Source organism: Rhipicephalus sanguineus, chromosome 10 (assembly GCF_013339695.2).
Source record: "Rhipicephalus sanguineus isolate Rsan-2018 chromosome 10, BIME_Rsan_1.4, whole genome shotgun sequence".
NCBI classification, from domain to species: domain Eukaryota; kingdom Metazoa; phylum Arthropoda; class Arachnida; order Ixodida; family Ixodidae; genus Rhipicephalus; species Rhipicephalus sanguineus.
The window spans coordinates 48,621,745-48,648,379 of record NC_051185.1 but is presented as its reverse complement, the minus strand read 5'-3'; the positions used below and the strand labels follow the sequence as shown (position 1 = coordinate 48,648,379).

At 45.3% G+C, this 26,635-nt stretch overlaps 1 protein-coding gene across 1 annotated transcript in view; it reads right to left on the bottom strand.

Moving 5' to 3' along the window:
• The window catches only part of LOC119406374 (lysosomal alpha-mannosidase-like), a 51,241-nt gene extending 30,109 nt beyond the window's left edge, over positions 1-21,132 (bottom strand). The window contains exons 1-6 of the mRNA XM_037673115.2: positions 20,991-21,132; positions 18,154-18,350; positions 14,924-15,055; positions 12,055-12,099; positions 9,241-9,333; positions 1,541-1,672 (exon numbers count right to left, since the gene is read on the bottom strand). Of these exons, the coding sequence (XP_037529043.2) occupies positions 1,541-1,672; positions 9,241-9,333; positions 12,055-12,099; positions 14,924-15,055; positions 18,154-18,350; positions 20,991-21,132 (741 nt within the window). The remainder of the gene's footprint in view (positions 1-1,540; positions 1,673-9,240; positions 9,334-12,054; positions 12,100-14,923; positions 15,056-18,153; positions 18,351-20,990) is intronic.
• Positions 21,133-26,635: the final 5,503 nt, after the last annotated feature.

Genomic DNA, 26,635 nt, shown 5'->3' with positions numbered 1-26,635 from the left:
TTGTCGAGGCTCCTGAGAACACGCGAGCCAAACATTATAGCGAAGCACGCGGTCTGGAATTAGAAATATTTCTACAATTCAACCAACAATCGCTCCCTCTTCTATCCATAAATGATGCCGTATACTCAAATAACCACACCGTAAACCCAAATTCGCGGCTATTGGCTGATTTGAGCATCGTGGGCTGCATAGTTACTGCGCCCGCCACGGGAAGTCGCCACGTGGCCACGTGCGCACTCGCGATTTCACTGAAGGTTAGCCGCGCTTTCAAGGGAAAAAAAAAGAAAAGGTGCCCAAGGTCATGACGAGCGCGCGACGTAACTTATCTTCCCCGCGCCATCCCTCACTGCTTAGCTTCCAGCGCGTTCGTGAGGACGAGAGAAGAGAGAAAGCATTTACTGCGTGCAGCAAACCTGTGTAACTACGCTCGATCGTACTTGACGGATTCTGAAAATTTTAGAGGCGGTCGATTCGTGAAGAAATAAGCTCCTTGAATGAAGTGACTCGATGGTTACTTGGAAAAGTGTTGCAGGGCTCCTTTACGCGAAGCTTTTGTAACTCAGAATTCAGTGGCGGTGTCAAACGCGAAGACGGGCTGGCGAGCGTACAGAAATGCGGCCCTCGAAGGTGCGCTGGTAACATGCGTATTTGTATGCGTCGTTTTCCAATAACTGATGCTGTCTTGTTCGTGGGCTTGTCGGCGATCAGCCGTTTCTGATACGGCAAGCTGATCATTTGCCGAGGTGACTAGTCATTTCACGCTGCCACATTATACTGCTGCCTGAAAAGGCACGCATCACCGTCATTGTTGCCTGTAGCAAGTGAAGTGTTGCACTGCTAAGCGCATGGATGAAGGTCCAGTTTATCCCGACATGGAGGACTGAAACAGTTAGGAGGGAGAATTGCGCAATCCGCTTAAAAGAAAGAAAGAAAAAGAGAGAACAAAAGAGAGAGAGAGAAATAGAGAACCAGAGAAAGAAAGAAAAAATTTAAGAAAGAAAGAAAGAAATTAAGAAAGCAAGCAAGCAAGAAAGAAAGAAAGAAAGAAAGAAAGAAGGAAGGAAGGAAGGAAGGAAGGAAGGAAGGAAGGAAGGAAGGAAGGAAGGAAGGAAGGAAGGAAGGAAGGAAGGAAGGAAGGAAGGAAGGAAGGAAGGAAGGAAGGAAGGAAGGAAAGAAAGTCAGGTAGACACACGCCAAGTTCGCATCCCCCATTTTCCCGATAGGGCAAGGATCCTGAATTTTTTTTCCTGCTATTGCTGGTGAACACGCCCTTTGAATATATATATAACAGGTCGGCTACTACTAAATGTGTCCCATTCGCGACTCTGTGCGGCCGCTTGCTTTGAGACTTCAGTGCGCTGAAGACATTCACGACTACCTTGGTCGCGTGACTTCATAGAGTCAGTAGTGTGAATGAGCTCTAAGAGCAAGACATCACATAAGCTTTCAGAACAGTTGCAGTCTAAGAATGCTACCTAAATGTGACGCGCGCGTCGTTTCAGAGTTGACTTTCCCGCAAACTGCATTTAGCAAAGCGTACCTCTCTCTGAGTTTCAGTGTAGCTGCACTCGCTCTGGTTGAGTAGGTGGCAGAAATGTAGCTGTCGCGCGCTGTCTTCCGCATCAGACGCAGCCAAGTTCAGTAGCGACGCCACGCTAGCGCTGATCACCTCCTGCACGAAAAACATGTCATTGAGAGAAAAGAAAGTATAGGAGAAGGTATGGATGTTGAACAACAACAAGGGCAACAACAAAGCAGCAGCAGCAACAACGATGACTTATGAAGTACGACTTATGAATCAATATATAGCATGAAAAGCGAACGACTGGCTTGCCTCGCATCGCTCCATGCCGTGGTGCATCCTGGTAACGTAGTCAGAGGCCGCCAAATCGGAAGACGTTCCCCTACGAGGTAAAATACAGCGGCCATTTTGCGATACATTCATTAGCAATGCTTAACTTCACACCGTCATCTCCTTAATACCACTTGCTTTTAGTTGAGTTGATGCAGCTTTACGATCAACAGTACACTTTGCGCCGAAAGCTCGAACAAACAACACATGCACAGCACTAGTTCTTGCATTCAAGTGCTAAATTATTGAATGTAGTATATATGTAAACACCCTTCAACACGCATGCTCAACGTGCATGTACTCTCAGCTTACTAAAGAATGTTGACAAGCACTTTCCACGTAACTTATTTCCTAGTTATACAACCTTAGTTACATATATGTCAAATATGATTACGTTTTCAAACAACTGAGGGTAAGAGCCTCTTCAGTGTGTATGTTCTTGCGTGGTTGTGGTATTGGCGCTAAGTCTACTATTGATACTAAGCTCACCTGTTTGGCTTCCCTTAAGTCAGTTCAACCTTCCCTTTCCCTCTTGATGTCACCCTTCTGACATACAGCAGGTGACTTCCGGGTCATGCTTAACTACCGCTGTGAGACTACCGGCTCGCCACTTGTGTTCCACATTCTCATTGCCAGTCTTAATCAATTTAGCTTTGAAATTGCCACTTGAGGTCTTCATTTCCGCTTCCCACTTCCTTGCATAAGTTCACATTCGGTTTCAATTTCTGTTCTTGGTCACCTCTAGTTGAACGCATAGGGCTAGAAGTAACTCCCTTACGGCTTGTACTTGAGCTATCTTTAGAGCGAAAGCTTTACTAGGCCATGTATCCCATGGTCATCCATCGCGTCACAATGACCTTGAGCCGCCAGAGCGCGAGCCGCCGCATCGCAAGTGTAGCAGGCGTGATGTCAGGTCACGTGATCAGCTGCGCAGAGACGTCGAAGCTCAGCCGCGGTGGTACCAAGTCATCAGGGGAAGGTTTAATGAAAGACTTTGCATATTCTTTGCAAAACCAAGCCAAACATACCTTTTGATCGCGATGATAAGGTTCACAAGAATCGAATGTCTGATCTTGGCTTCCGAATATATTCTTCGAACTGATGCAAGAAAATTATGCTTAACTCATCCTTAACTAGCCTGGCCAGCACATGATTATCTTAGTCCAAAATTTCATAACTATCTTCATGACCTACAGAGACGTGACTGGCCTCGAGCATTTTATTTTGTGAAGCACCCTACGCTGTCATCATGTGTTAAAACATAACTGTGGAACAAAAACCCGATATTTAAGAATCTGCGTCCGGATGTTAGTCGTTTTCGAGATCAATATCGTTATGTTTATCGAATCCTGACGTCAGATACCCTTCAGAAATGACCCATATATGAAATATGGGAAAGACTGTCTTTTAAATGGCAATGGCAGCGTTAGCTGAGACCCCCTGGGGCAGACTGTCAATGTCGAGATCTGCTGAGTTGCTCAGCTGGCGGAGTGTGCGCAATCCGACGAATCCGTAGTTCACGCACTTTCATTGCTATGACAACCGTGGGGAAGCCAACAATTGCGAGTTCATTCATCACTCACGTGACTCCGTCGTGATGCTGGACCGTGGCAACGGCTTCGCCTGCACACACACATGGTAAACGCATTGACGAGTTTATAGTGTTAATATCTGGGGGTTTACTTCCCAAAACCACGAAATGATTGAGCGACGCCGTAGTGGAGGGGTCCGGAAATTTCGACCATTTGGTGTACTTTAACGTGCACTGACATCGCACAGTACACGGGCCACTAGCATTTCGCCTACATCGAAATGCGACCGCCGCGGCTGGGATCGAACCCGCGACGATAACCATTGCTCCACCACGGTGGTTGACGAGTTTATAATGTTTGTTGTCACAGAAAGAAAAAAAAATGCACGCACCATGTGCTTTGAGTCCTGTTCAACCGCAGCACTGGTGAGGTAAAGCTAGAAGGTATTGTATAACGATTGTAATCAAGAAAAAGTAGAAAAATAACATAAAATAAAGAACCAAATAAGCGGGCTCTATTTTTTTGCCGTGATATTAGCACAGGCAACGGACTAAATACTCAATGATTGCTACTCGTGAGACAGTTAGTAATGTGGCTAAATAATTAAGAACTACCGCTACTGCTATGGCGGGAGTAACATTAGTGAAGGCAATGCTATGCTGTTCTTCCAAATAACAGATTTATTGTTTATACCGTTTCATTTCAAATATACGATAATGTGGCATGACGTCGGTCCAACAGTTGTTTGCTGTGCGTTAGAAATAGCTAAATATTGTCGCAACGTGGAAAGAGCAGAACAGAGGACCACGGTGCGACAAGAAAAAACAAGGTCTGTATTGACAGACCAAAGAGCAGACGCTTCAACGTAGTCTTCCAGGGAGAAAAAACGGCGGTTGCTGCTCGTGCTCCTCACTTCGTTGTCCTCTGTGCCCTGCCAGCTTTTAGCCGTGACAATATCCACTACCAGATAAACTTTATTTCAAATTTCTGATTAAGCAAATTTCTGATTAAGCAGATTTCGCGCGACATACGGTCACTTTTTTGGTTTTCAGTTTTGCGCCGCAACCATAGCGCTTGTACGAAACTAGGACGGCTAAGACTCCAGTGCATCTTATCGTTTTTAGGATGCTGCAGCTAAACGAACGTTCTAGAAATAATCTTCAGCCCCGAGCCCCCCAAAAGAACGTTGTTTATGTTCGAAAATGTTATACTGAACCCGAGCTGGCGCCATCATAAACATCACCGCTAGGTATTGCTCTAAATTCAGAGTGGCGTCGCCACCAGCTTTGTACCTTCGTTTTTCTAGGCTTACCAAGCCTACTTTCACTATCAAGGAGGATCTTTTTTAGCATTACGGCAGGTTGTTTGCAAATGCAGCTGAAATAATTTGTTTAGCTGGTGCCCCTTTAATAAGACGTCTGTTTGTTTAAACACGAACAAAACGGTCGAGATCCTGACATTAGGATAAGGAGAGGGGTTGCTTGAGCACGCTTGACTTCGTAGCCTTCAAATAGCAGCCTGAAAATATTAAACTCTTTTACTTGCTGACCCGAAGGTCGCCGGATCGAATCCCGGCCGCGGCGGCAGCATTTCGATGGCGGCAAAATGCTAGAGGCCCGTCTGCTTAATTTAGGCGCACGTTAAGGAAGCCAAGATGGTCAAAATTTTCCGAGCACTCCTCTATGGCGTTTCTCATAATCATAGGTCGGTAAACTAATTGATGAGTCGACGCACTCACACTCACTCAGACTCACCCAGACTCCGATAGAGCCGCGAGTCTGAGCCTGAGAGAGTCCGTGTGGGTAATATTTTGGTGAGAAAATCCGAGTGAGTGCGGTTAAGAAATTTTTTTTTAATTTTAGTGAGTCCGGTTGAGTGAGCCCGAGTGAGTCCTGTTAGTGAGTCTGAGTGAGTCCGGTTGAGGAAAATTTTGGTGAGTCTGATTCCGAGTCAGCCCCAAGCGCAAAATATATTTCTTGAGTGAGTCTGTCAGCTCCACATTTTTGCCGTCCTATGGTCCTACCTACTCAATTTCAGCATGGATATCAACCTTATGTCGGCTCACGTTTATACTCACGTCTGCTCACACATACTTCAGTGCCCTAGCGCTCATACACCAACTCAATATTTATTGGTCAGAAGCTTGAGTTACGGAGTTGGGGGGGGGGGGTCTCTGACTTTCCCCCCACCCGCACACTCTTTGACGTGAAGTTCCTGATAAAAATATCTCGTTTGAGTTGTGTCTTTCACCGAAAATGTTCTTACTGGATTGCAATCACTCATAACTCGTATATGAAAATACGAGATCAAAAGGCGCCATGTACCGATTATCTGAGATATTGGTGTAAAAGAGCATTCACGCTAGGGTCGAAAAAGCAAATTATACGTTAACAGACTCATGAGTCGACTCACTCAGACTCCGATCAAGCCGTCAGTCTGAGTCTGAGTCAATCAGGCTGAGCAATATTTTGTTGAGTTTGAGTCCGAGTTATTCCGATTGAGGAAATTGTTGGTGAGTCGGAGTCCGAGTGAGCCCTAAGAACCATATATATTTCTTGAGTGAGTCTGAGTGAGCTGCACATTTTTTTTGCCGACCTCTACTCATAATCATGTCGTGGTTTTGGGACGTTGAACCCCAACAGTTACTATATTAAAACTATTACTTTTCATTCATTTTTTGAAGAAATGCTATCCTCATAAGGCCTGATATGCTGGCTATATAGTTAATGCAGAAATGAATATTTACGTCACGTTCTGTTTAGCTGTCACTGCACGCAACAGGCTTGATGTTGCCTATAAAACAGGCGCGAGCGCGATGTAGGGCATATAAATTTTGTCTGTAATCGAGTGAACTATATATGGTGAGGAAATAGAAAGCATCTTCTTACCCAACTTTCTTGCTTTATCGAAGGCATCCTGGCGACCAAAGAGAGACAGTTGCTTGCACGCCTGTTGAATACATTTACATATTATCAAGAATAGCAAGTACAGACATTGCGTCGCTTTGAATAATAATCGACGTAAACGCATTCGCAATGTGCCGCGAAGTGTGAAGAAATGTGATTATTTACCAGAGCTGTGAAATTTTACATTTTATTTTTCGATTTCTTACTGTTCAGGAATATCCTCTTACGGTGAAATGCTCTCGCTTACATCGCGTTTAAGCCACATTAAAACAGTTTGATTTAACAGGTGGTTTTAGGTTTAAGCGCGTATAGGCAATTCTTGATAACTAAAATGCCGCGAAACTAATGGCGATTAACTGTAACTGCGGCAACCACATTAATACTACGTTCAAGAAAAGCATACGCCATTCAAGAAAAGTAACGTCATTGAGAAGTAAGAAAAAAAAGTCATATTGTTCAACTGGTTACATAGTTTTCACTGAAACGCACATTTGCGACATTTACTAACCATGTAGCTTTGTAATTGGTACATTTCTCTGCGCATATCCTGCCCAATTTAATAGTTAGCTTGTAGCAACATGCTCGAACTCTTGTTCGTTTGAAAAATATGTATTTACAGTGATGTGCTTATGTTGTCCTGGGCGCGTTCAACCGTTATGTTGTCATTTATAAACTTGAAGCGTGCAGTGCATAGTTTGGTGTGTCCTGCACTTACATCAAGTTGTAAAGTTTTAAATTTTTCTTTACTTTATAGTTTAATAATGTGGCCACGCAAAAATCCATAACCATAATTTTCTTATGTTTCGGGCATAACACGAGCACAAGCGCTACGTATGTGATTTTTATCGCAGAAACAGCTTTCCGCGACGACTTTCGCAGACCATTCTTTTACAGAAATACGTTATCGTCTGACCAAAATAATACGATGACGTGGATTTCATGATGTAGCTGATAGCAGGAGAGCAAGCGTATATAGGCACGGTGTGTACACATGTCGGTATTCCTAGGTATTCCCACTACTGAGGCGCCCCTTAGTGACAGGAAACGAATGCTACTTTGTCTGTTCCTATAGTAGCCAGTGACCACAGCTTGAACGGTAATCTTATCTGGTTATTAATTTCTAGAGTCACATTTGTAGAAAAATATCTATCACACTGATAAAACATTTATCCTTGCCTTGATGCATGCCTTGTTAAAACTCTATTGCTTTTAAAGACGATAGTCTTTCTTGGAACTTAAATGCAGAAGTTTTGGTCTGTCTGTCTGTCTGTCTGTCTGTCTGTCTGTCTGTCTGTCTGTCTGTCTTTCTGTTTGTCTGTCTGTCACGCGATTCAGCGACCTGGCCAAAGTTGAAGCACTTGCTTACCGCCCACCCATCTTGAAGTGGTACGGCCGTTCATACTTGTGAACGTTGTCGATCAAAAAGTAAATATTACGCATACCTGAGGCGCAAAATCGCAAGGTAAGTATTAGGTGGCATGTTCCTTTAATAGAAAATACACAGATACGTAATTCTAAAGACCTTAGTTTCTTAAGCCGCGCTGAAAATGCCGTGCGCGCCGACGAACGCCCTCTACCACGGAGGAAGGAAACCCTCTGCACAAGCTCACGTTTCCCGACGTATTGCCAGATGGCGTCCATATCTCATGCAGCGCCTCCTCTATCGTCTTTATACGGCATTTGCAGCGGAGCACGCAGATACGCGGCCAATTTTTTGTCTGCGTGCGTTAACTTCAAGCGTTTCCTACACTGAAATATTGTTCCAATTTGAAGATCCTAATGTTGCGCAAGAAACGCCGTCAGCTTACTTGAAGGAACCCGTTTGCGTATCTTATCATCATCTTAAGGTTTGGCCGAGTGCTGTAAAATCCCGTCCACGTGCGTCCCGGTACATCCGAGTACGGCAGCAAATCGTCTGCGAAACGAGGCCACGTCCTCGAGGTCTCGTGTAGTGCCTGAATTGGAAAGAGCAAAACAAAAACCCTCATACATATTTGTACCGTTAGTAGGTTTGCGTGTGCGGATGACAGCATAATATGGTAGGCGGGGTTCAATTACAACTGTACCTGTCGAACTAGACAAATTTCCCGGTACTTGCCAAGCGTGGCCACATTGGCCTTCACGTGACCGCCTTACCATAGGTGGAAACCAGTTGGCAGTCCGTGTTGGGGCACGTCTCTTTAGTGGTTAAGCTACAATGGCATGAACACTGCGACCATACGTGGTCGCATTCGGCCATCATTGGAGCCGTTTCACATGCATGCCCCCTCAGGAGGCTGTTAAGGCGCTGAATAAAGTTATAAAAACAATGCCTGCATTTAAAATGAATCATAGTCATAGACACACAGAGCGCCAGACACACACTCGAGCTTCGTGTGTCTGTGTGTTTCTAACTGCGTGTGTTGTTGGGCGAACGGCAACAGTACGTGGTACGCCCGGACCAATTGTTACTGTACCTGTTGAACAAGATAAATTTCCCGATACTTGCAAAGCGTGGCCGCGTTGTTCTTAGCGTTGCCGTCTTACGATCGGTGACAACCAGTTGACAGTCTGTATTGCTGCATGCTTGGCTACAATGGCACAGAAGATGCGACCATACATGGTCGCATTTGCCCATCACTGCTACCGGTTCAGATTCATACCCTATCTCGAGGCTGTAAAGCAGCTGAATGAAGTGATACAAACAAAGCGTACATTACGTACGCGTTGTTTTTATAACAATGCGTGCGAACTGCGTACAGTATACCCCTGGTGGCAGGCGTACCACTCTGCATTCGAAGTTTCGTTCTCGATCAAGAAACACACACAGTGTATCGGACTCTCCCTCGTTTAGCGATGTACTGGCAACTGAACTCCTCTCACTTACATGCACATAGCACGCCGGCGTCGAATAAACCACGTTGACACGTGGGAGTTGTCTCTCAGCAATCGGGGTCGCCTCTTCCATTACCTCCTCTTGCCTGTTGAATCGCTTGTGGGCCTCCATGAAGCACATGTCGCATCCGGACATCACCGCCACGGTGTCGTTGGTGTAGACTTTTGCCTAAGTCGACGCGTCGCACAGAGATGCGTTACACAATCGGTGACAATGCGCAGTCAATACAGTACGTTGCACAAGTAACGTCGCGGAATGAAAGCGTAAACTCCTGCGAAGATGATGAGAGGGATAAAAAAAAAGCAAAACGTCACACTGTCCCTTATGCATTCACCTAAGACGACTCGAAGGCCAAAGCCATCTTTTTCCTCTTCGCACTTGATTGTATCGACTCTCTCCGAAAGCCTTCTGCACCAAACGTGGTATTTCAGTGCCTCCGGGATCGGCGCACTTTAGACCGAGCGACGATGCCATGTGATGACTTCATGTTAGGACGTAATGATGACGCCACCAAAATGGACTATGTGCGACGTCATGATGACGTCATATATTGATGTTCTCACATGATTATAATTTTTTTATCACGTTGTTTTGACACCGACGGTCCGTTTTCGCGTTTGGTGAAATACCTGAGGCTCTCGCAATAATATCTGCTATGTCAACGGGACACGAGTCTGGTTGGTTTTAAGAAGGAAGTGGCCGGCGTCGTTCTTATTTTCAGAAGTCACGTGTTGAAATGATGATGTCATACAATGACGTCACGTGTGACATCACGTTATGACTTCATGTGAAGGCGTCTTCAGATGACACCCCTAAAGACAGTGCGAAATCGAACGAAGTGCTGAAAGGCTTTTTCTTTTTCTATGAGGGGCAAGGTACACTGCAATCGACCGAAATCGTAAAAGTAATTTAATGAGTGTCTCTCCTGTGGTTTCCCTAGGTTTAGCTACGGGGACTGTGGATATTTAAAACACTGAGATAATGGGGCAATGAGATGAAAATAAATAAATAAATAAATGAATAAATAAATAAAATATGGGCAGCACTGTGACTCTTTACTCGTACGGTGCACGCCGAAACTACATTCACTCATTGACGTTAGAGCTTTTCGTGCATTTCACTATTGTACAGCTAGCTACGTGAAATATTGCTGTCTTTGCTTCTATAGGTGTACCACGTGTGGCTTTGGTTACATTCTACTCTTCTGGGTTGATTACGTCGTTGCGTTATCTTCAGTAGTGCATCATATGCAGCGTATACTGTACGGCTTTTTTGCACTCGCTGTTGAAGGCCCCGGGCAATATTAGGTTTTGAAACACTCTCATACAGATATAAAAAAATGCCAGGCTTGCGCGGAACGCGCAGCACAGTCACTGCGAAAGCTGGAAGAGCGGCATTTCTAGAGCCCGGAATATACTCTCTTGTGGCTACTAATAGAAGTACACTAGCAGCGTACCCCCTACGCCACAAATCATAGTTTTTGACAAGTTGGGAAGCACCCGCCACAACATTATTCGTCATTCTGCGGAGAAGCGAGGTACCATCTGTAGGGCATTATGTGCACTCAGTTGATGCGACGGTTGATGACGAAGAATTATGGCTGAACCCTTTGTAATGAGTTGGAAGCTTTAAACGACCCACTAGTTACGTAATTCATGTTTTGTGACGCCCGGCCGCTATTTAACTCTCCCACCCCGCTTTATAACATACGTTAACGTGAGAAACAGAAAGAGGGAATTAACTTTATTGAGACCCCGAGGAAATGCATCATGGGAGCCTTATGGGCTCCCTTGGCAACCAATACAAGTGCACTTGCGAGGAATCCACTACGCTTTAAATCATCATAAGTTTGGTGAAGTAGGGAAGCAGCCACTATGGAATTTTTCGTCATTCTACGGAGAACCTTGGTACCCGCTAAACACATGTAAGGCATTATGGGCACTTTGTTGTTGCTGTGGCTGATGACGATGAATAATTATGGCAGAGCCCTATGTAATGGGTTCGAAGCATTCAACAACCCACTCGTCGCGCAATTCGCATTGTGTGACGTCTGGTTGTTATCTTACTCTTCTACCACACTGCATTACATATGTTAATGTGGTTCGTTCCCGACATGAAGCCTGTATAGGGTCTTTTTTCAAAGCAGTTTCAAGCACCGGTGTGTCGCGATAAGAGCATAATTAACATATTAGCTCTTTGCATTGAATTGCGTTCAAGGGCCATGTGTATGTTGAATAAATACCATGAAAGAAAGGAAAGAAACACCGGTATGGCTCTGAAGTAGAATGCTGGGCTACCACGTAATGGCCCTGGTTCGAACCTCGTTCCATCCCGGATATTTTTTCTTATTTACATTTTTTTTTATTTCGCGCGATAGTGGTTACGGACACCGGCTGCGGCGGCGGCGGACAATTACGGCGCCAAAAACGGCCCTTGTTGTGATCTCATAACACCTTTCGCTGTAAAAATCCTTAAACTCGGGGGGTCACTCGAGCCATCGTTTTGACAAGCGGCCTTGTCTTTTACGATGCTGCAAGTGTCTTGAAGAAGACAAAACCACGACTTAAAACGATGGCACGAGCTACACTCCCCTTGTTCAAGGGTTTTTCATCTGTTCGAGCCTTCGTCTGTTCTTGGACCACTGCCTCGTTTTTATCTCACACAGTTAATGTAACAGGTAGTGTAGTGTGCAATAAATGCAATGTACTTTCCTCTGTAACAATTAAGGAGGAAAATTTGTATTCCTGAATTCTTATAGTGCGCATTCTTGATAAATATATTTGTCACATTGCGATGGCATTTGAATGGCCAACTTCGTTCTTTATTAACTACTAAACTCCCACTGAGACCATAACAAAGCTTTCCTGCGGGATAGTAAGCGGCACCCACCTGCGATTTCGCGTAATCCACGAGAGTGTTTGGGCTCAGTTTCACCTGTGTGACCCAAAGAAAGAGGAATGATAAGAATTACGTGACTTCTTTCAGTTCTGATATAGAGACCGCAATGTTGAAGCACAGCAAGGGGGAAAAGTGAATAAACTAAGGGAACCTGCTTGGCAACAAATACAGGTAGAATTAAGTGACGTTGACTGCTACATCTGCTTTAGTTTTACACACGAGTGGCACTTACGAGCTTTAATAGTTGTCACAATGGCTTCTCTAACTGCACGCCGCCTCGTGAGTCAATCCGTAGCTTGTCGTCTTTTAGCGACAGCTGACCTATCTCACAAGTAGTGTACATATATACTAGGTTACCATCTAAGGAAACCTGTGAACTCCGCCCGCAGAATCGCTGCGCGCCTTCCCTTCACCTGTGAAATACAATCATGCTAGCTGGTCTCCGTTCGAACCGTAAGTACTTGTTGTCGGCTAATTGTAAGCACTACGCATATTAAGAGCTAAAGCTTCGTCATTGCTACCTAAAACATTATGGTTGGCTGAGCAGTGACTTCAGAATCCCCGACGAAATTTACCAGGACGTTGAAGTTTCGACCTAAAACATGCGAAACAAACGTGCGTTTGTATGGTAAGACCATTAACTGAAAAGCTCGAGAAGCACTCGACATTACGAAAATCATTAAGCGCTATTTGATGGAGCATATATACAATTTCTCTGTGAGAGGGACAGCGATTGCTATAGGCGGAGCTGGCAAGTTTTAATAGGTTGTAGCCGACTACAGTACTTTGAATCTTCCCCTTCCTTTTTATATTTTTTAACACGAAAGTGTTTTATGCCGGGGTCCACCAAGAATTCAGTCACGTATTTTCGTCACGGAAATGACGTCGAAAAATTGCGCGCGATCAGATGGCAAAGAAAAACTTCGAAGAAAAAAAACGTTCCAGCAACGGGAGTCGAGCCCGTGACCTCTCGGTCTCCAACACCTGATGCCGGGCACGCTATCCACTGCGCCATGGTTACAAACTCTGGAGGCTTTACCAACGGGCGCTTTTTTTCTGAACGCAGCGACACGCAAAAAAGAAGAAGGAACAGCAGATCTTACATCATCACTTGTGCAGCCTCTTGGCGGCCAGTCGAAGCACAAGCGCTGGGGTGTCTCGTAACTGCGCTCGGGTACCCAGGTTAGGATGTGGCCACCATTGCCTCCTGCGGCAGAGAGCGCGCCACCGTTATAAAGGCGAAAGCCTTAGATACCTCATAAAACACGAAAATTGACCGCCGGCGTCAGCACGAGTGATGCAAAAAATCACCCGGCGATGACGTCACAGAGCGCCGAAATTTGTGACATCACTATGACATCACATGTTGACGTCAACGCATGACATCGTTGCTTGGTCGGACGTACGCCGATCATGGAGGCAGTGCAAAGCGAGGGGTGTTGTAGTAAGCTTGGCATACCTGCGATCCCGGAGGCAACGCGAATCCAAGCTAGGTGCACAGAAATTTCAGAGGAGGCGGGGGAGTATCAATCTTTCGACTGAGAAAAAAAAAGATGATGACTTTTGCCATCGAGTCGTCTCAGCCGAATGTATAAGGGACCCTGTGAGCTTTTTATAGGCATGAGCACCATATGTCTTTATATTCCAAGCACTTCCAATAGAGCAATTAATTGCGGTTTGCCGAATATTCACAGAAAAGTCTTTTGAAAAATTCAACTGGTACGAAATGCATGGTTCCGGCTCTAGTTAAGAGTTATAGTGGAGACATGTGATATTGGAGAATAAGATTACTTTAAGATGAGGACCAAGTAACTGTCAGAATAATTAATAAATATTCAATAAATGTGTTCATTGAAATAGCAGACGTTTTTTTTTCCTGGCGAGCATGCTGGGATCGCTGCTGCTCTTGGCGAAGCGGATCTCAATCAAGTGGTTCTTTCTACATGGCCTCTGAGATCTGCTTCGGCAACGCGATGGCACACGAAGTTAACCAAGGGACACGAACGCCGACGTGTGAACCCCACTGCCAGACAACTGAGTTTAAGGATAAAGATCGCCTTCGATTTTTTATTGAAATACAAACGCTGGGTTTTGTGTTATAGTTTAGTATTTCGATGGAGGCGAAATTGTAGAGGCCCGTGATATTAGATTTAGGTGCACATTAAAGAACCGCAGGTAGTCGAAATCAATTTTAAGTCCCCCACTGCGGCTTCCCTCATAATCATGTCGTGGTTTTGGCGCGTAAAACCCCAGGGGTAATAAGAATTATGTCTTGGTGAGCGTGTTGGAAGTCAGCGTCTTTCTAAGTCGCCTCTCTTCGTTTTTTTTTTCCGCGCTTTAAATAAGGCGAAAGCCTTAAATGTCTGTGTTTAACGACAGTGTGAGGTCCAAAAAATATACAAGTACGTGAGAGCGCGAGCTCCTCATCTACTTTGTTCACTTCGTATTTGCGCCGTTCTCATGAGCCGTTGGGCAGTCGGGCCGCGAAGAAGGGCGAGAGGCTGGATCCAAACCGGTCTTGCGGCGATGGCCCTGTCAAGCATGTGCCCTGTAGACGGTGGTGCAGACGGGGGGAGAGGGAGGGTCTGTTTCGTCCCCATCATTTCAGTTACGTACTTAACTATATGAGACGTACGAGTCGCGTTCGATTCCAGTCGGCGGGGCCGGGCCCGATTCGGCTGCTTCTTCTCGCTAAGCTGTGGGTTCTTGCGATCCTGTCGCATTTCGATAACCCCATTTCACGGTGCCTATACGTCGCCGCGTGGTCTCAGAGCTTCATTCCACATCGCTATTAGCCACAGTATAGGCTTTCCTATTCACAGTCTTAAACATCTCCGTAGTTCACGCTTATAAAGACTACTGTAGAGCAAAGAAGACACTTTCCCTGTTGAGAGCTGTCGGTTTCCCAGACGAACTCCATGGTGCGCGCCTTCTGCCACTTTGCTTTCGTCTCCCACGATACGCGGCCGATCATGGCGCTGCTGAAGCCCATCTGAAACAAGGAGAATGTGGAGTCCGTGTGGAGAGCGAGATCTTTCAGTAAGCATCAGTGAATGTCTTAAATAGATAAGGCCTATCCAGCGCAGCCTCGAGATTCCGCAGGTACTAATATGTAGAGCGGAGGCTAGGACGCTATCTCACTATCGCGAGAAAAAAACAAGCGAATACCGGTGCCTAGAGCGATGAAAATGAAATTGTAGATCCAACGATCAGAGGACGTAACCTAGCGATGTGAATCTAGGGGAAAGACGGTGAGCTCGTCGCATCAAGAGATATCCTGTTCTTTTACGCGCGAGAGCCTATTTAAAGGGCCTCTGCAACACTTTTTCAGCATGGTCAGAAAGCGAAGGCGAACAGTAGTCGAGGCTCCTGAGAACACGCGAGCCAAATATTATAGCGCCACACGCGGCCTGCAATTTACAATCAACTCTCAAAGTCAGCTAGAAATCTCTCACTCTTCTCTATACAAATGATGCTATAAAACCTAATTACGGCGCCATATACCCAAAATCGCGGCCATTGGCTGATTTGAGCATCGTGAACTGCATATTTTCCGAGGCCACCGCAGGAGGCCGGCACGTGCCCGCGCGCGGGCCCGTGATCACATTGCAAGTGAACCACGCGTTCGAAGAAAAAAAGTACTGAAGGTCATGGAGCGCGCGTGACGTCACTCCCTTCCCTCGTGCCATCCCTCCCTGCTTAGCTCGCAGCGCGCTCGTCGGGACGAGAGAAGAGAGATAGCAATTACTGCGTGCGACAACTCTCTGTAACTCCGTTCGTATTTTACGGATTCTAAATATTTTTGCGGCAGTCGATTCGTGAGGCAATGAGCTATTTTAATAAAGCCATTAGTTGATTGCTCGAAAGAAATTTGCAGGGCCCCTTTAAGGGGTCACTAAGAAGAAAAACAATTGTTATCGTATTAGTAAATTAGTCTCCTAAATATAAGAACCACAGCTTTTTTTATTCAATGTGTTTAACTTGGCTCTTAGACATGACTCTGCCTTCTATTCTTCTAGTATATAATAGTATTTATCCTGATGTTGTCAATATTCCCAAAACAGTACCAAATTGACACATGAATGGACATTCACAAACCTAATCCCAGTACTAGAGTACAACTGGCCATGCAAAATCAATGTTCACGCGTCATAAATGTTCATACAGGTAGAACATGCGCGCTTTACAAAAAAGTTCAGCCAGGCGATCGCACAATAGCCGCTGCGCACCTGCTTGCACTTTAGACACAACTGTCATGATCTCAGAAACAAACGCTGGTAGGTACCAAAACACGAGACAGAAACCAAAACAAGCTCAACATGTACCACGAGTATCTGCTAATAATTAACAACGCGAATATAGATTTTTATCGAATTTAGTAGCCTTGTTATATTTCTTATTCGTTTAAAAACTGTACTAATGCGCGCGCAGCGATATTTTGAAAAGCTTCCGGTGGCCAAGGGCCCGAGATTTTGCAGAAGGAAGACGGTTGGTAAGCGAGAAAACGCGCCAAAGGAAATTGAAGTAGCGACGCCACCTTGAAGTTTTCGCACCAACTAGCCGTGACGTCATGAGTATTTGATCAACACTACTACGGCCTACGCATTATTAATCGGTAAAAACGGATTACATTTCTCTGATGGGGCCAGAGACTTAACGTGGAAATTTGGGGAAATTTGCCTTAGCAAATGAGACCAAGATACGAAAAAAACTCCTAAAGAAATATTTGAGGTGTAGTACACAAACTTTAGAACAGTAGCACTAATCTAAGAAGCAAGGGACAATTTCACACGCACACAGTATTGTGAGTGTCTTTGTTCGTCGTTGTCCTTAAATTTACGCTACTGTTCTAAATAACGGAAAAAATAATAACTTGAAATCCATGACAACGCTGACATTCATGAACAAAAATTTTGGCGTGAAATTCAAAAACGAATTCATAATTACAGACGATAAGCGCACGCACACGGACGCAAGAGAGAAGTCAGGACAACATAAACGACGACTAACAACTGAAAAGGCACACAGTCGCGGAAAAGAAAGTGGGCACAAATACTTATCTAGAAATCCCACACGCGTGGATGAACACGTGAGAGATAACTGTCCAGACATCCGTGTGTGCACGCTTACTATTTCTCATTATAAATCCCTACCTATTGTACTCCATTTCATACATGAAGTACAGTGCTGTGGAAGCGATGCAAGAAGTTCGATCCACAAGATCTGTATGTCCTCGCGTATCGCGCCTGGATTTCTTCGTTGTAAACGTGGTCACTGCGATTGGTTCCGGCTGCGTGCTGCTGGAACGAATAGCGGAGGCCACGATACGAAAAGAGAGGCGTAAAGCGATCCGGAATAACAAATGGACAACCGTAGAAATAACAGGATTTGTTTATTCCTAAGGCCCAAAGCATGTTCGTTTATTGCTGTACGGGAAAATATCACATTACCGATAGCAAACTCATTGAACTATTGTTTTCATGCTAAGGTATCTACTGCAAGAACTCTCGCTAGCTTCCATAGCGTTGTTCCTGATGTATGAATAGAGTATAGCTCAGTTTTCTGTGATTTTAAGAGTGAAGCTTTGACCTTCACTTTCTTGAACTTCAGCTTTGACCTTCATCACTGAACGTATGGCAGTGAAATTAAAGGGGTACTGGCACCGATTTTCGAAGGTGAGTGTACTCTCCCTTGGAAATCTCCTGCATACAAACACGGTTCAAAACATTCAAAATGGCCGCTCTTGTGTCACCAACACAAACGGCGAGGCGGAGCGGCCGTGGAAACGTCGTGATATCTTGCGCAAGGACGTGAAGCGACGCTCATACCGCGTTGTGAAGTCAGGGTACAGTAGGAACCGAAACTAGTTTTTAAAAACATAGTGTAATTAATTATTCAGGGTTTATTCATGTTTAGCATTACATTTTCTAGACTCTATGGGCTACGACCTTTCAATTGACGCAAAAAAGAAAGACAATTGGCAAATTTCGTGTCAATATTTCTTTAACGACAATATAGTTTTCTCAAGATAGCTTATCAGTCTGAAATGATTTGTTGTTTCGCTGTATTGTTCCCGTTCAAGCATTATACCCTGGCGAATAGTGCGGCCTGCGCGATGCTGTGTCCGAACGGGTCGGCCTGCCAGGCTACGCTGGGCACTCCGCAGTCGGGACCGAAGGTGTCGTTCAGGAAGCGCAGGCCCAGCGTCATCTGGTCGATGATGGCCGTGTAATGGGTGACCGCCTCGTCGTTCTGCACCCAGCCGCCACCCACGAACTGAAACCGTCCTGCGCGATAGAACAGTCGTAAGCATCAGATACAGTGTGTGCTTGTGTGTTAATGTGTGTCTTTGAACCAAAGGTAGAGATTAAGATCAAGGGGCCCGTTTTATCGTAGAGACAGACATGTGATGCCACGGAAAGTATATGAGGAGTTATTTGTAGATTCAACTGAGTAAAATAAAGTGATTTGAAAGTGGTGAAAGTATTATCTTGGGCTTTAACTGACTTAACGTCGCAAGAGGGAGTAAGACAGCGGTGCTTCGACTTTCCTCCTGACCCTCTTTCGCTCTCACCTTCAACATCATTTCTGTTTCCCTCACCATCGACACGCCTGCTATACTGGGATTCATCCTCGCACTTTATTTAGCTTTCAACATTGCTTCTCCTCCTCTCTTCTCTCCTCACCCTCACCCTCACCTTCACTTCCCTTTCCCTTACTTTCTCATGCCTGCTATACTAGGCTTCACCCTCGCTCTTACTTAGCTTGTGCTTTGCTTTCCCTCTCGCCACACTTTGCACTCTCTCAGCTGAGCTTGGCTCTTGCGTGACGCTCCGTGCGGATTTACCTCTGCTATGAAGAGTTCACTGTTGAAAAAGTCGCAGTTTCGCCGCAAGGACGAAACAACGAATGCGACAGCAAGAAATTGGAATGTTAAAAGTCGGTATAGGCGCGCAGATACAGACACAAGAGATCAGAACAACACAAACTCGGTGTTTCTGTCGTTCTTATCTCCGCATGTGTACGTGTCTCCAGGTCTACCTTCTTTTGTGATGAACACGTACCAACCAGCACAACTTTCTCTCGTTCTAAGCAAAATGAAATGTTATACGAAGTAAGGCTAGTAGCTCCTTCCTTTACTAAACGCGGCCTCTGCAGCGAGTGAACTGACCTTCGTGCTGTTTATGGCTTCAGCGCACACTTCGCAATGAGAGCAGAACACGTACGAAGATATGAGTCGTCTGCTGATCCCCTCTAAGGATAGACGACCGCGCACGATCATGCCCGGTAGAAGAAACTACGCCAATGTCAAAGCTTATCTTAAGCGTCACTGTTGTTTTGGTGTTAGCAGTGCCATCTGCTCCTTATTTGTATAGGTTTCCGCGCATGTATGCGCAGTGGCCTTTGTTTTCGTCGTAAACTTACAGTTGTGTAGCGCCCGTCCTGTCTACGTGTCGCTTCATTGTGTGAGTGTCGCTTCAATCAATCAATCAATCAATCAATCAATCAATCAATCAATCAATCAATCAATCAATCAATCAATCAATCAATCAATCAATCAATCAATCAATCAATCAATCAATTTTTATTCTTACACAATAAACTATACAAGATAAGTATATGAAGAAGGTGGTGCCGTAGTGTGAACTGAATTTGGACCTTCCGTGCATATTATAAACATAAATGTTTCATTCACCACAACAGTAGCGAAATTAGTACGATTAGTATTACTAATTAGTAGTGCTAAATGCGTAAAATTAGTACACAAAGTTTGCCAGCACTAGCTTTTGCCGAGAGCCTCCGATCAAACGTGGGGCAGTCAGACGTTCCTCCCAACTATAGTGGCAACTCGTTGCGGGTAAACCAAAACTACGTCGGCCCACAATTTTCACCATTCACACACCAAGCCGGCGTCACGGACGAAGCTTGGGAGGAGGCGAATCAACTATTTTCTCGAATATACAATGTCCTCGCGGGGTACCATCTCGTGTTTTAGTACATCAATCAATTTTTAAGTTCTGCTTCGAGTTGGAACTTTGCAACAGGTTAATGTTCAATGCGACCATGGGTATGACACCGCACACACGATGATGATGTGCTGATTCCTGTCTTGCACTACGCTGGAGTTATTGGGGAACCTGTGCGGATGCGATAATGCACAGCGGCTTCGGTTCTTTTAAGATCACTGATCGGACAGGGTTGTTGCAGCGCAGACCACACTGATAGAAAGTGGCCTATGGTTACGTGTTTTATTAGGACTGCGAATTCGGCTAGTCGGATGTGGTTCATGTTAACAATAACAAGAAAGGCTAAACGCAGGTGCGCAAGAAACACAGGGACGATGTTCGCGTCGGGTGTTTCTTCGTTTTAAAACGAAAGCTTGAGATGCCTCATTAAACGCGAAAACTGACTGTCGGCGGTGTCGGTGTCCCGCGTCGGCGGCGTCAACAAGAGCGATGAAAAAAATCAACACGTGGTTACGTCACCATATGACGTCATCATGACGTCACAGATCGCCAAGTTTTGTGAAGACGTCATGAGGTAATATGATCACGCCATCACATGACATCGCCGATTGGTAAAAGTTGAGCCGATCACGGAGGCAGTGCAAACCCGGCGAGGTGCAGAAAGCTTCCAATGCCTCCAATCCTGGAGGCACTGCAAAATCAGGTTAGGCGGCAGAAAGCTTTGGGAGGGAGGAGGGGGAGGATCAATACAACGACAAAGAATAAAAATGAGATGGCTTTAGCTTTCGAGTCATCTTAGGCGAGTGCATAAAGGACCCTGTAAATTTTTCCATCCCTGTGTTTGCGTTGCGTTACGCTCTTTATTATGACATGTTGCAGGCGTTAAGGTCAACAGAGCTATATAAGCGGCTGTATCATAAATGAAGCGCGAAAGAAAAAGGGTCTAGTTAAACAACGTACCTGACGCCACCATCTCTTGAACCTTGGTCTGGACCTCGATTGACTGTTGGTTCCACCAGCGCGAGAAGAATACGTTCTCAGCCGACACGTAGCGCCTGCTGGGCTTGGCCCACAGAGCACGAGTCGCTGACGTGTAGATCATTTGCACTGAGATGCCAGCAGGGTGTTTTGCAAAGATGGTGAGAGAGAGAGGGAGAACAACTTCATTTAATCACGAATGTGTGCCCGCCATCCAATGGGCTGTCACAATTTCCGATAGACGTCGCGGCAGCTGACTTTCAGGGAGCCTGTGCAGCGTGTGTATTGCGTTGGAAGCGGGTTATCTACGCCCCAGGAAACTATTTCGAAGAATTTATATGCAGTTAAAACTCGATCTAACAAAACCTGATTTCACTTAGTTCCCGATCTAACGCAGAAATTTCAATTTCCCCGCAAATACCCATAAGTTTAAGTATAGTCATCAACCCGAGTTAACGAACAAGTTTGGCAACGAAACCCGAATTAAGAAAGTTCTCCCTAAAATAATTGAGTAAAAAGCTGTGATTTAGCTCTATATTTGATCGAGATGGGTGTTTTTCTTCCAGTGTGCACTCTAGCGCTATCCTAATACACATCTAGGAGGCTTAGTTACGGTCCTAGCTCTGGTCTGGCGAGGCTGCCCGCCGCCCTCATGCACTCGACAGTCGGTAGCGCTCTTACGCATACCGGATGGCGCTAGATGCGGTGATGGTTACTTTGGCTATTCTATGGTTTATGTGACCAATAGCACTAACCAACTCGTCGAATCTTTCTCGCTCGGCCTGGTCGCACAATCAATGCATTCGTTCTCCACGTCGTCGCATAACGGTAGCCTGTCATAGCTTCACGTGGTCATCTGCCTGGCTTGCATCTCCCGGACATGGCCCCCTTATGTCTGGGCCACCTTCGGGGACTTTTCAGACGGACGTGCGTGGATCGCCATCAAAAACACTGTCGTGGCGGCTTCTGGGTTTCGCTACGTTATAATTTTAGATTTCAAAGGATACAAAAATCTCTCCCAATTTTACTAAATTCCCGATTTAACGATATAATGCGAGCGTGGTCATCACTTCGTCGAATCGAGTTTCAACTGTTGCATGTACATATCGGATCTATAACTTTTTTTCTTTTTTTTTCTTACCAGGCCCAGTCTCATCACTTTACGCACCAACCCTGTACAGTATACTTCTGGTGAAACGTCTGGCGGAAGGGCAGAAAAATTAGCTGGTAAGTTGATCGAAATTACTTAGTCTTGCACTAAAATGTGAACCACTACAAGATTATTTTAAGTAAACTTGATTACTTGGTCTATACCACAGCTCATCCTTGCATACAAGTGTGCGGGACGTATCCCTAACCTATATATTTGCTTCTGCATTGGTAAGCGGGCACACTTCGCGAGCCAGTTTATTCCAGCAATCAGAAGTGTAGCGCGTAATAAAAAATGCATGCCCAGGATGTACAGGCTGTTTCATACTTAGGGGAAAATTCGGAACACGTTACAATGCGCTACGAGTTTCCCCCTAAGTGTGAAACTGCCAGTACATTCGACTATATCTTTGTTGGATCGAGAAGCTATGCAAATTCTATTTGGTGCGACAGCAATGGCCGTGCATGGGCGGAGCTTCGACTTTTTCTTAACTATGAAACCGTTTGTTAATGCGAGGAAATTGTTTAACTATCTTATCGTCCGTCGTTCTACTAGCAAATGCAGTTGGCCTAAAAAAAGAAGCACTTGAGATCAAGGGGCTGAATTCATACTGCTCGGCCTTCTTTCGTATGTAGTCTTAAAATAAAAGCCGAGCGCAAAAAACGAAAGGACAAGAGAGTCAAAAAGACGGAACGGGCGCTCACTACCAAGTGATCGGAAAAAAATTGAGGGAAAATATTCAGTCACAAAATCCCAAGTGAGCCTGAGCACACATCAAAAACTAATCCTTCCAAAGATCTGCTACATATTGCGGCAGAGCAACTGATATTCACTCTCCCGCAAACACACTGACGTCTGGCTGATGCAATATGCGCCCTTCATTTTCATGTGAGACGCCTCCAAAAGCTCGCGCTGCGCCCCAGCACCATCAGCCCAGAAAACAATCCAGAATTTTTCCAGAATTGTTTCATAATCGATCATTTGGTAGTGAGCGACCGTCTCGTTTTGTCTATCTTGTCCTGCTTTTTTTTGCGCGCTCGGCTTTTAGTTTAAGGCTATGTACCATATCGCCCAGCACAGCATTCTATTTCGTAAGCAGTATTTGCCATTGGCGGGTCGCCTTCTATAGCGATATCAGCGTCGTCCGGATTGGCTGATAGTTTGTGCAAACAATAATTATAGCGGAATAGATTTTCAGACGAAAGCCTGAGATGTGATCGGCCCGCCGGTCATGGAGGCAGTGAGTGACTGTTTTGCGTTCGAACGCTCGTAAAGTCGTGCATGGTCTATTTATGTTCTTTAATACAGTTAGCTGGGAATAAATTGTAAGAATTGCTGCCACGCACGAGGTGAACACTGATACTCACCCTTAGAGTACATAGTATCTAACGACCAATACCACCCGGCGTCATTGTGGCTGTGGCTCAGTATGTGGACGTTGATGTAGCCTGGCTTGTGCTTCGGGCACCCCTACACACAGAAATATAAGTAGACGTTTGTTTGAAAAGTACAAGCGCGTGCGAGCGCACACACACACACACACACACACACACACACACACACACACACACACACACACACACACACACACACACACACGCGCGCGCGCGCGCGCACACACACACACACACACACACACACACACACACACACACACTACGCAGTGTGTCCTCTTTAGTCAGTCCTCATCCTTCGCGTTTCACATGGTTTCAAGAATGTAAAGAGGTTACGTTGCTAAGCTCGAGGACGTGGGTGCGATCACCGGTCCCGACGGGCACCGATGGTGGCGAAATGCAAGAGAACCCGTCTACTTGGATTTTGTTGCAAGTTAAAATGTACCTGGTGCCCAAAATCATTCCAGGGTGCCCCAGTATACGACGTGCCTTATGGTCATATCGTGCTTTGGCATCTGAAACCCCAGAAGTTAATTATTTTTCACAAAGTTATTGACTGTTCAGGGGAGCTTTTGCGCGAAGGGCATAAACGCATTTTGCTTTCTCACAATTAGAGCACAGTCGCATCGGTTTGCGGCAGGCCGCTTGTGAGTGGCATTTAGGACCCCTTTAGACACGCGTGTGAAGTGAACAGGTACCACCGCTTGCACCTAGGGCTCCATAATATGGCACGCGCGCATTTGAGTGTGGAATTTAACAGTCGACCGAACTCTGGATACTCATAGCGAAACCTAATGACCAATCTCTAATAGTGACTATAACTGTTGAGGTTTTACGTTCCAAAACCACGATATGAGGGGCGGCGTAGTGGAGGGTTCCGGAAATTTTGACCACGTGGTGTTCGCTAGCGTACAGCTAAATCTATGTACGCGGGCCTGAAGCCTTTAACCTCCATCGGAACGCCGCCACGGCCGGGATTCGATCCCGCGATCTTCGGGTCAGCGGTCGCGCACCGTAACCACAAGACCACAGTAGCAGGTGACAACTAACTTCTCTAACAGCGCTTACGAAAGAAAAACAGCCTTTTAATTTTTGCATCTACCCAAGTAAACGCTCTGGTACTGCAGATTGGGCAAGTTGGTGCATTATGACATCGTACTGGTATAGTGCAGCTCAGTTTGAGCATAAAGAAAACAGGCTACAGCGAAGAAGGAAACACAGGCAACAGACTGTAGCCTCATTTCTTCATGCTCAAACTGAGCTGCGCTATACCAGTACGAGACGCTTTAGTGTTTACACAAAAAGGTTATTTGCACGTGACGTCGTGCTTGCACATGACGTCGTGGAAGCGTAACATAGCTCCAACATGGCTGCTTACATGACGTCAAGGCAGTTTAATCACGCAGCGCTTAACCTGCTTCAGTGTGATGACGACGTCATGGGAACGTTATTGGGCACCTGCGCATGAATAATGAGAAAACCAGCATACGATGTACTGGCAACACTAACGTGACATCACAAAGTTCGCGTCCCACCTTGTTGGTGCACCAACGTGGCTGTTTCAGTGACTGTAGGGCAAGACATCTGCATGTGCCTCTGCATGTGCATTCATTCTCTAAAAGAGCCAAGTCCACTTTAAGTGAAACTATGAGAAACGCAGTTTCTGCTACTGACAAAATGGTGAGGCCTGCTCCAACAATTTTTTGTCAGTGTCCTCATGTCGCCAAAATACCACAAATCTATATTGCAGCTAAAATATTTATACACCCCTACCATCGGTATTCAGGAGTAAAATTTGGATTTGGCTGTTATAAATTGAAACATTCCATTTGGACTTGAATTAGCTTGGAAAAGAAGCCTAAATCGTAACGAATGAACGATATAGCAATGTATTGCGATAAAATCGACACCATCCTTGTGTTTCCGTCGGTGCCGTCCTTCGCTGCATGGGTGTAATAGCGATGACTAGATTTGAAGAGTGATCGGTCCTTCCTGGCGAAAAGCGCACCATTCTGGACTCTCGGCATCGTTTTCTTGTTCTTGGCATCTATTGGAGGTCTTCAAAAGTGCTTCAGCTCTTCTTCTTTTTCTTAGCTCGTTTTATATCGCGCCGTTTCCGATCACTTCTACTTCTTCAAGGAATAGATCGGTGCCCATTCTCTTCATTTCAACTGTCTTCTATTTCAAGTATACCGTCTTGGAGCAAAATAAGGACATGATACTGTAGCGCCAAACTTCAAAAGAAACACTCAGAGTCCGAAAGGAGTAGAAAACTCGGTCTCTTGCTCTTTATATTCGAGCTTTGCCCTACAACATCATGTCCTTCAGTAAGTGCCAACTAGCCCCAGAAAAGTTATTGCGGAACGAAAACACGATAGCAAAGGAATTAGGACGCAAATGAAACGGATTGGATATGCCATTTTGGTTGTTTAAACTAGCGCTGCGTCAACGACTGTTGACGCAGCACTGGTTTAATGGATCTGGCTAAGTTTGGCTCAAACAGGTGCAGAATTTGGCCCATTTTTCATTCGACACTGTTTTTTCGAGTTCACGTTACAATAAGGAATTGACCTATTTTGAATACAATTCTTTAAAAAGGAACACATACTAAGGCGCTCTACGCTCGCGTGAAAATTAGCGCAGTTTCGGTTTCTGGATGTGGCTGTTTTAGAAAAAAAAAGCAACGAAAATAAAACACCACATATCTTACTCTTTTCGGGGAGTCCTGAATTTCCACGTATTACTAACGAAGAAAGATAGTTAAGGTGTCTCTTTTTAAGAGACACGTTGACTTTTTTTTGGGTCGCACGACTCCCCGTCGAGAGTATAGTCAGCTTTTAAGAGAGTTCACGTGTATCTTTAGAGAGAGTCATGTAAGCGGCAAGTGGGGCTCACAAAAGAGAGTAACATATGCTCTCTTCTTTTTTTTTTTTCGGTAAGTATACGCAGTCATGCTCTCACCTTGAGCTCGCATCGGTTGGCCGCGAGGACGGTTTCGAAGAGAAGGAAAGTAAGAAACGGCGCCAATAAGACCAATGATAACCTAAGCGCACGCATCGTCGCGGAGCGACAACAGTGAATCC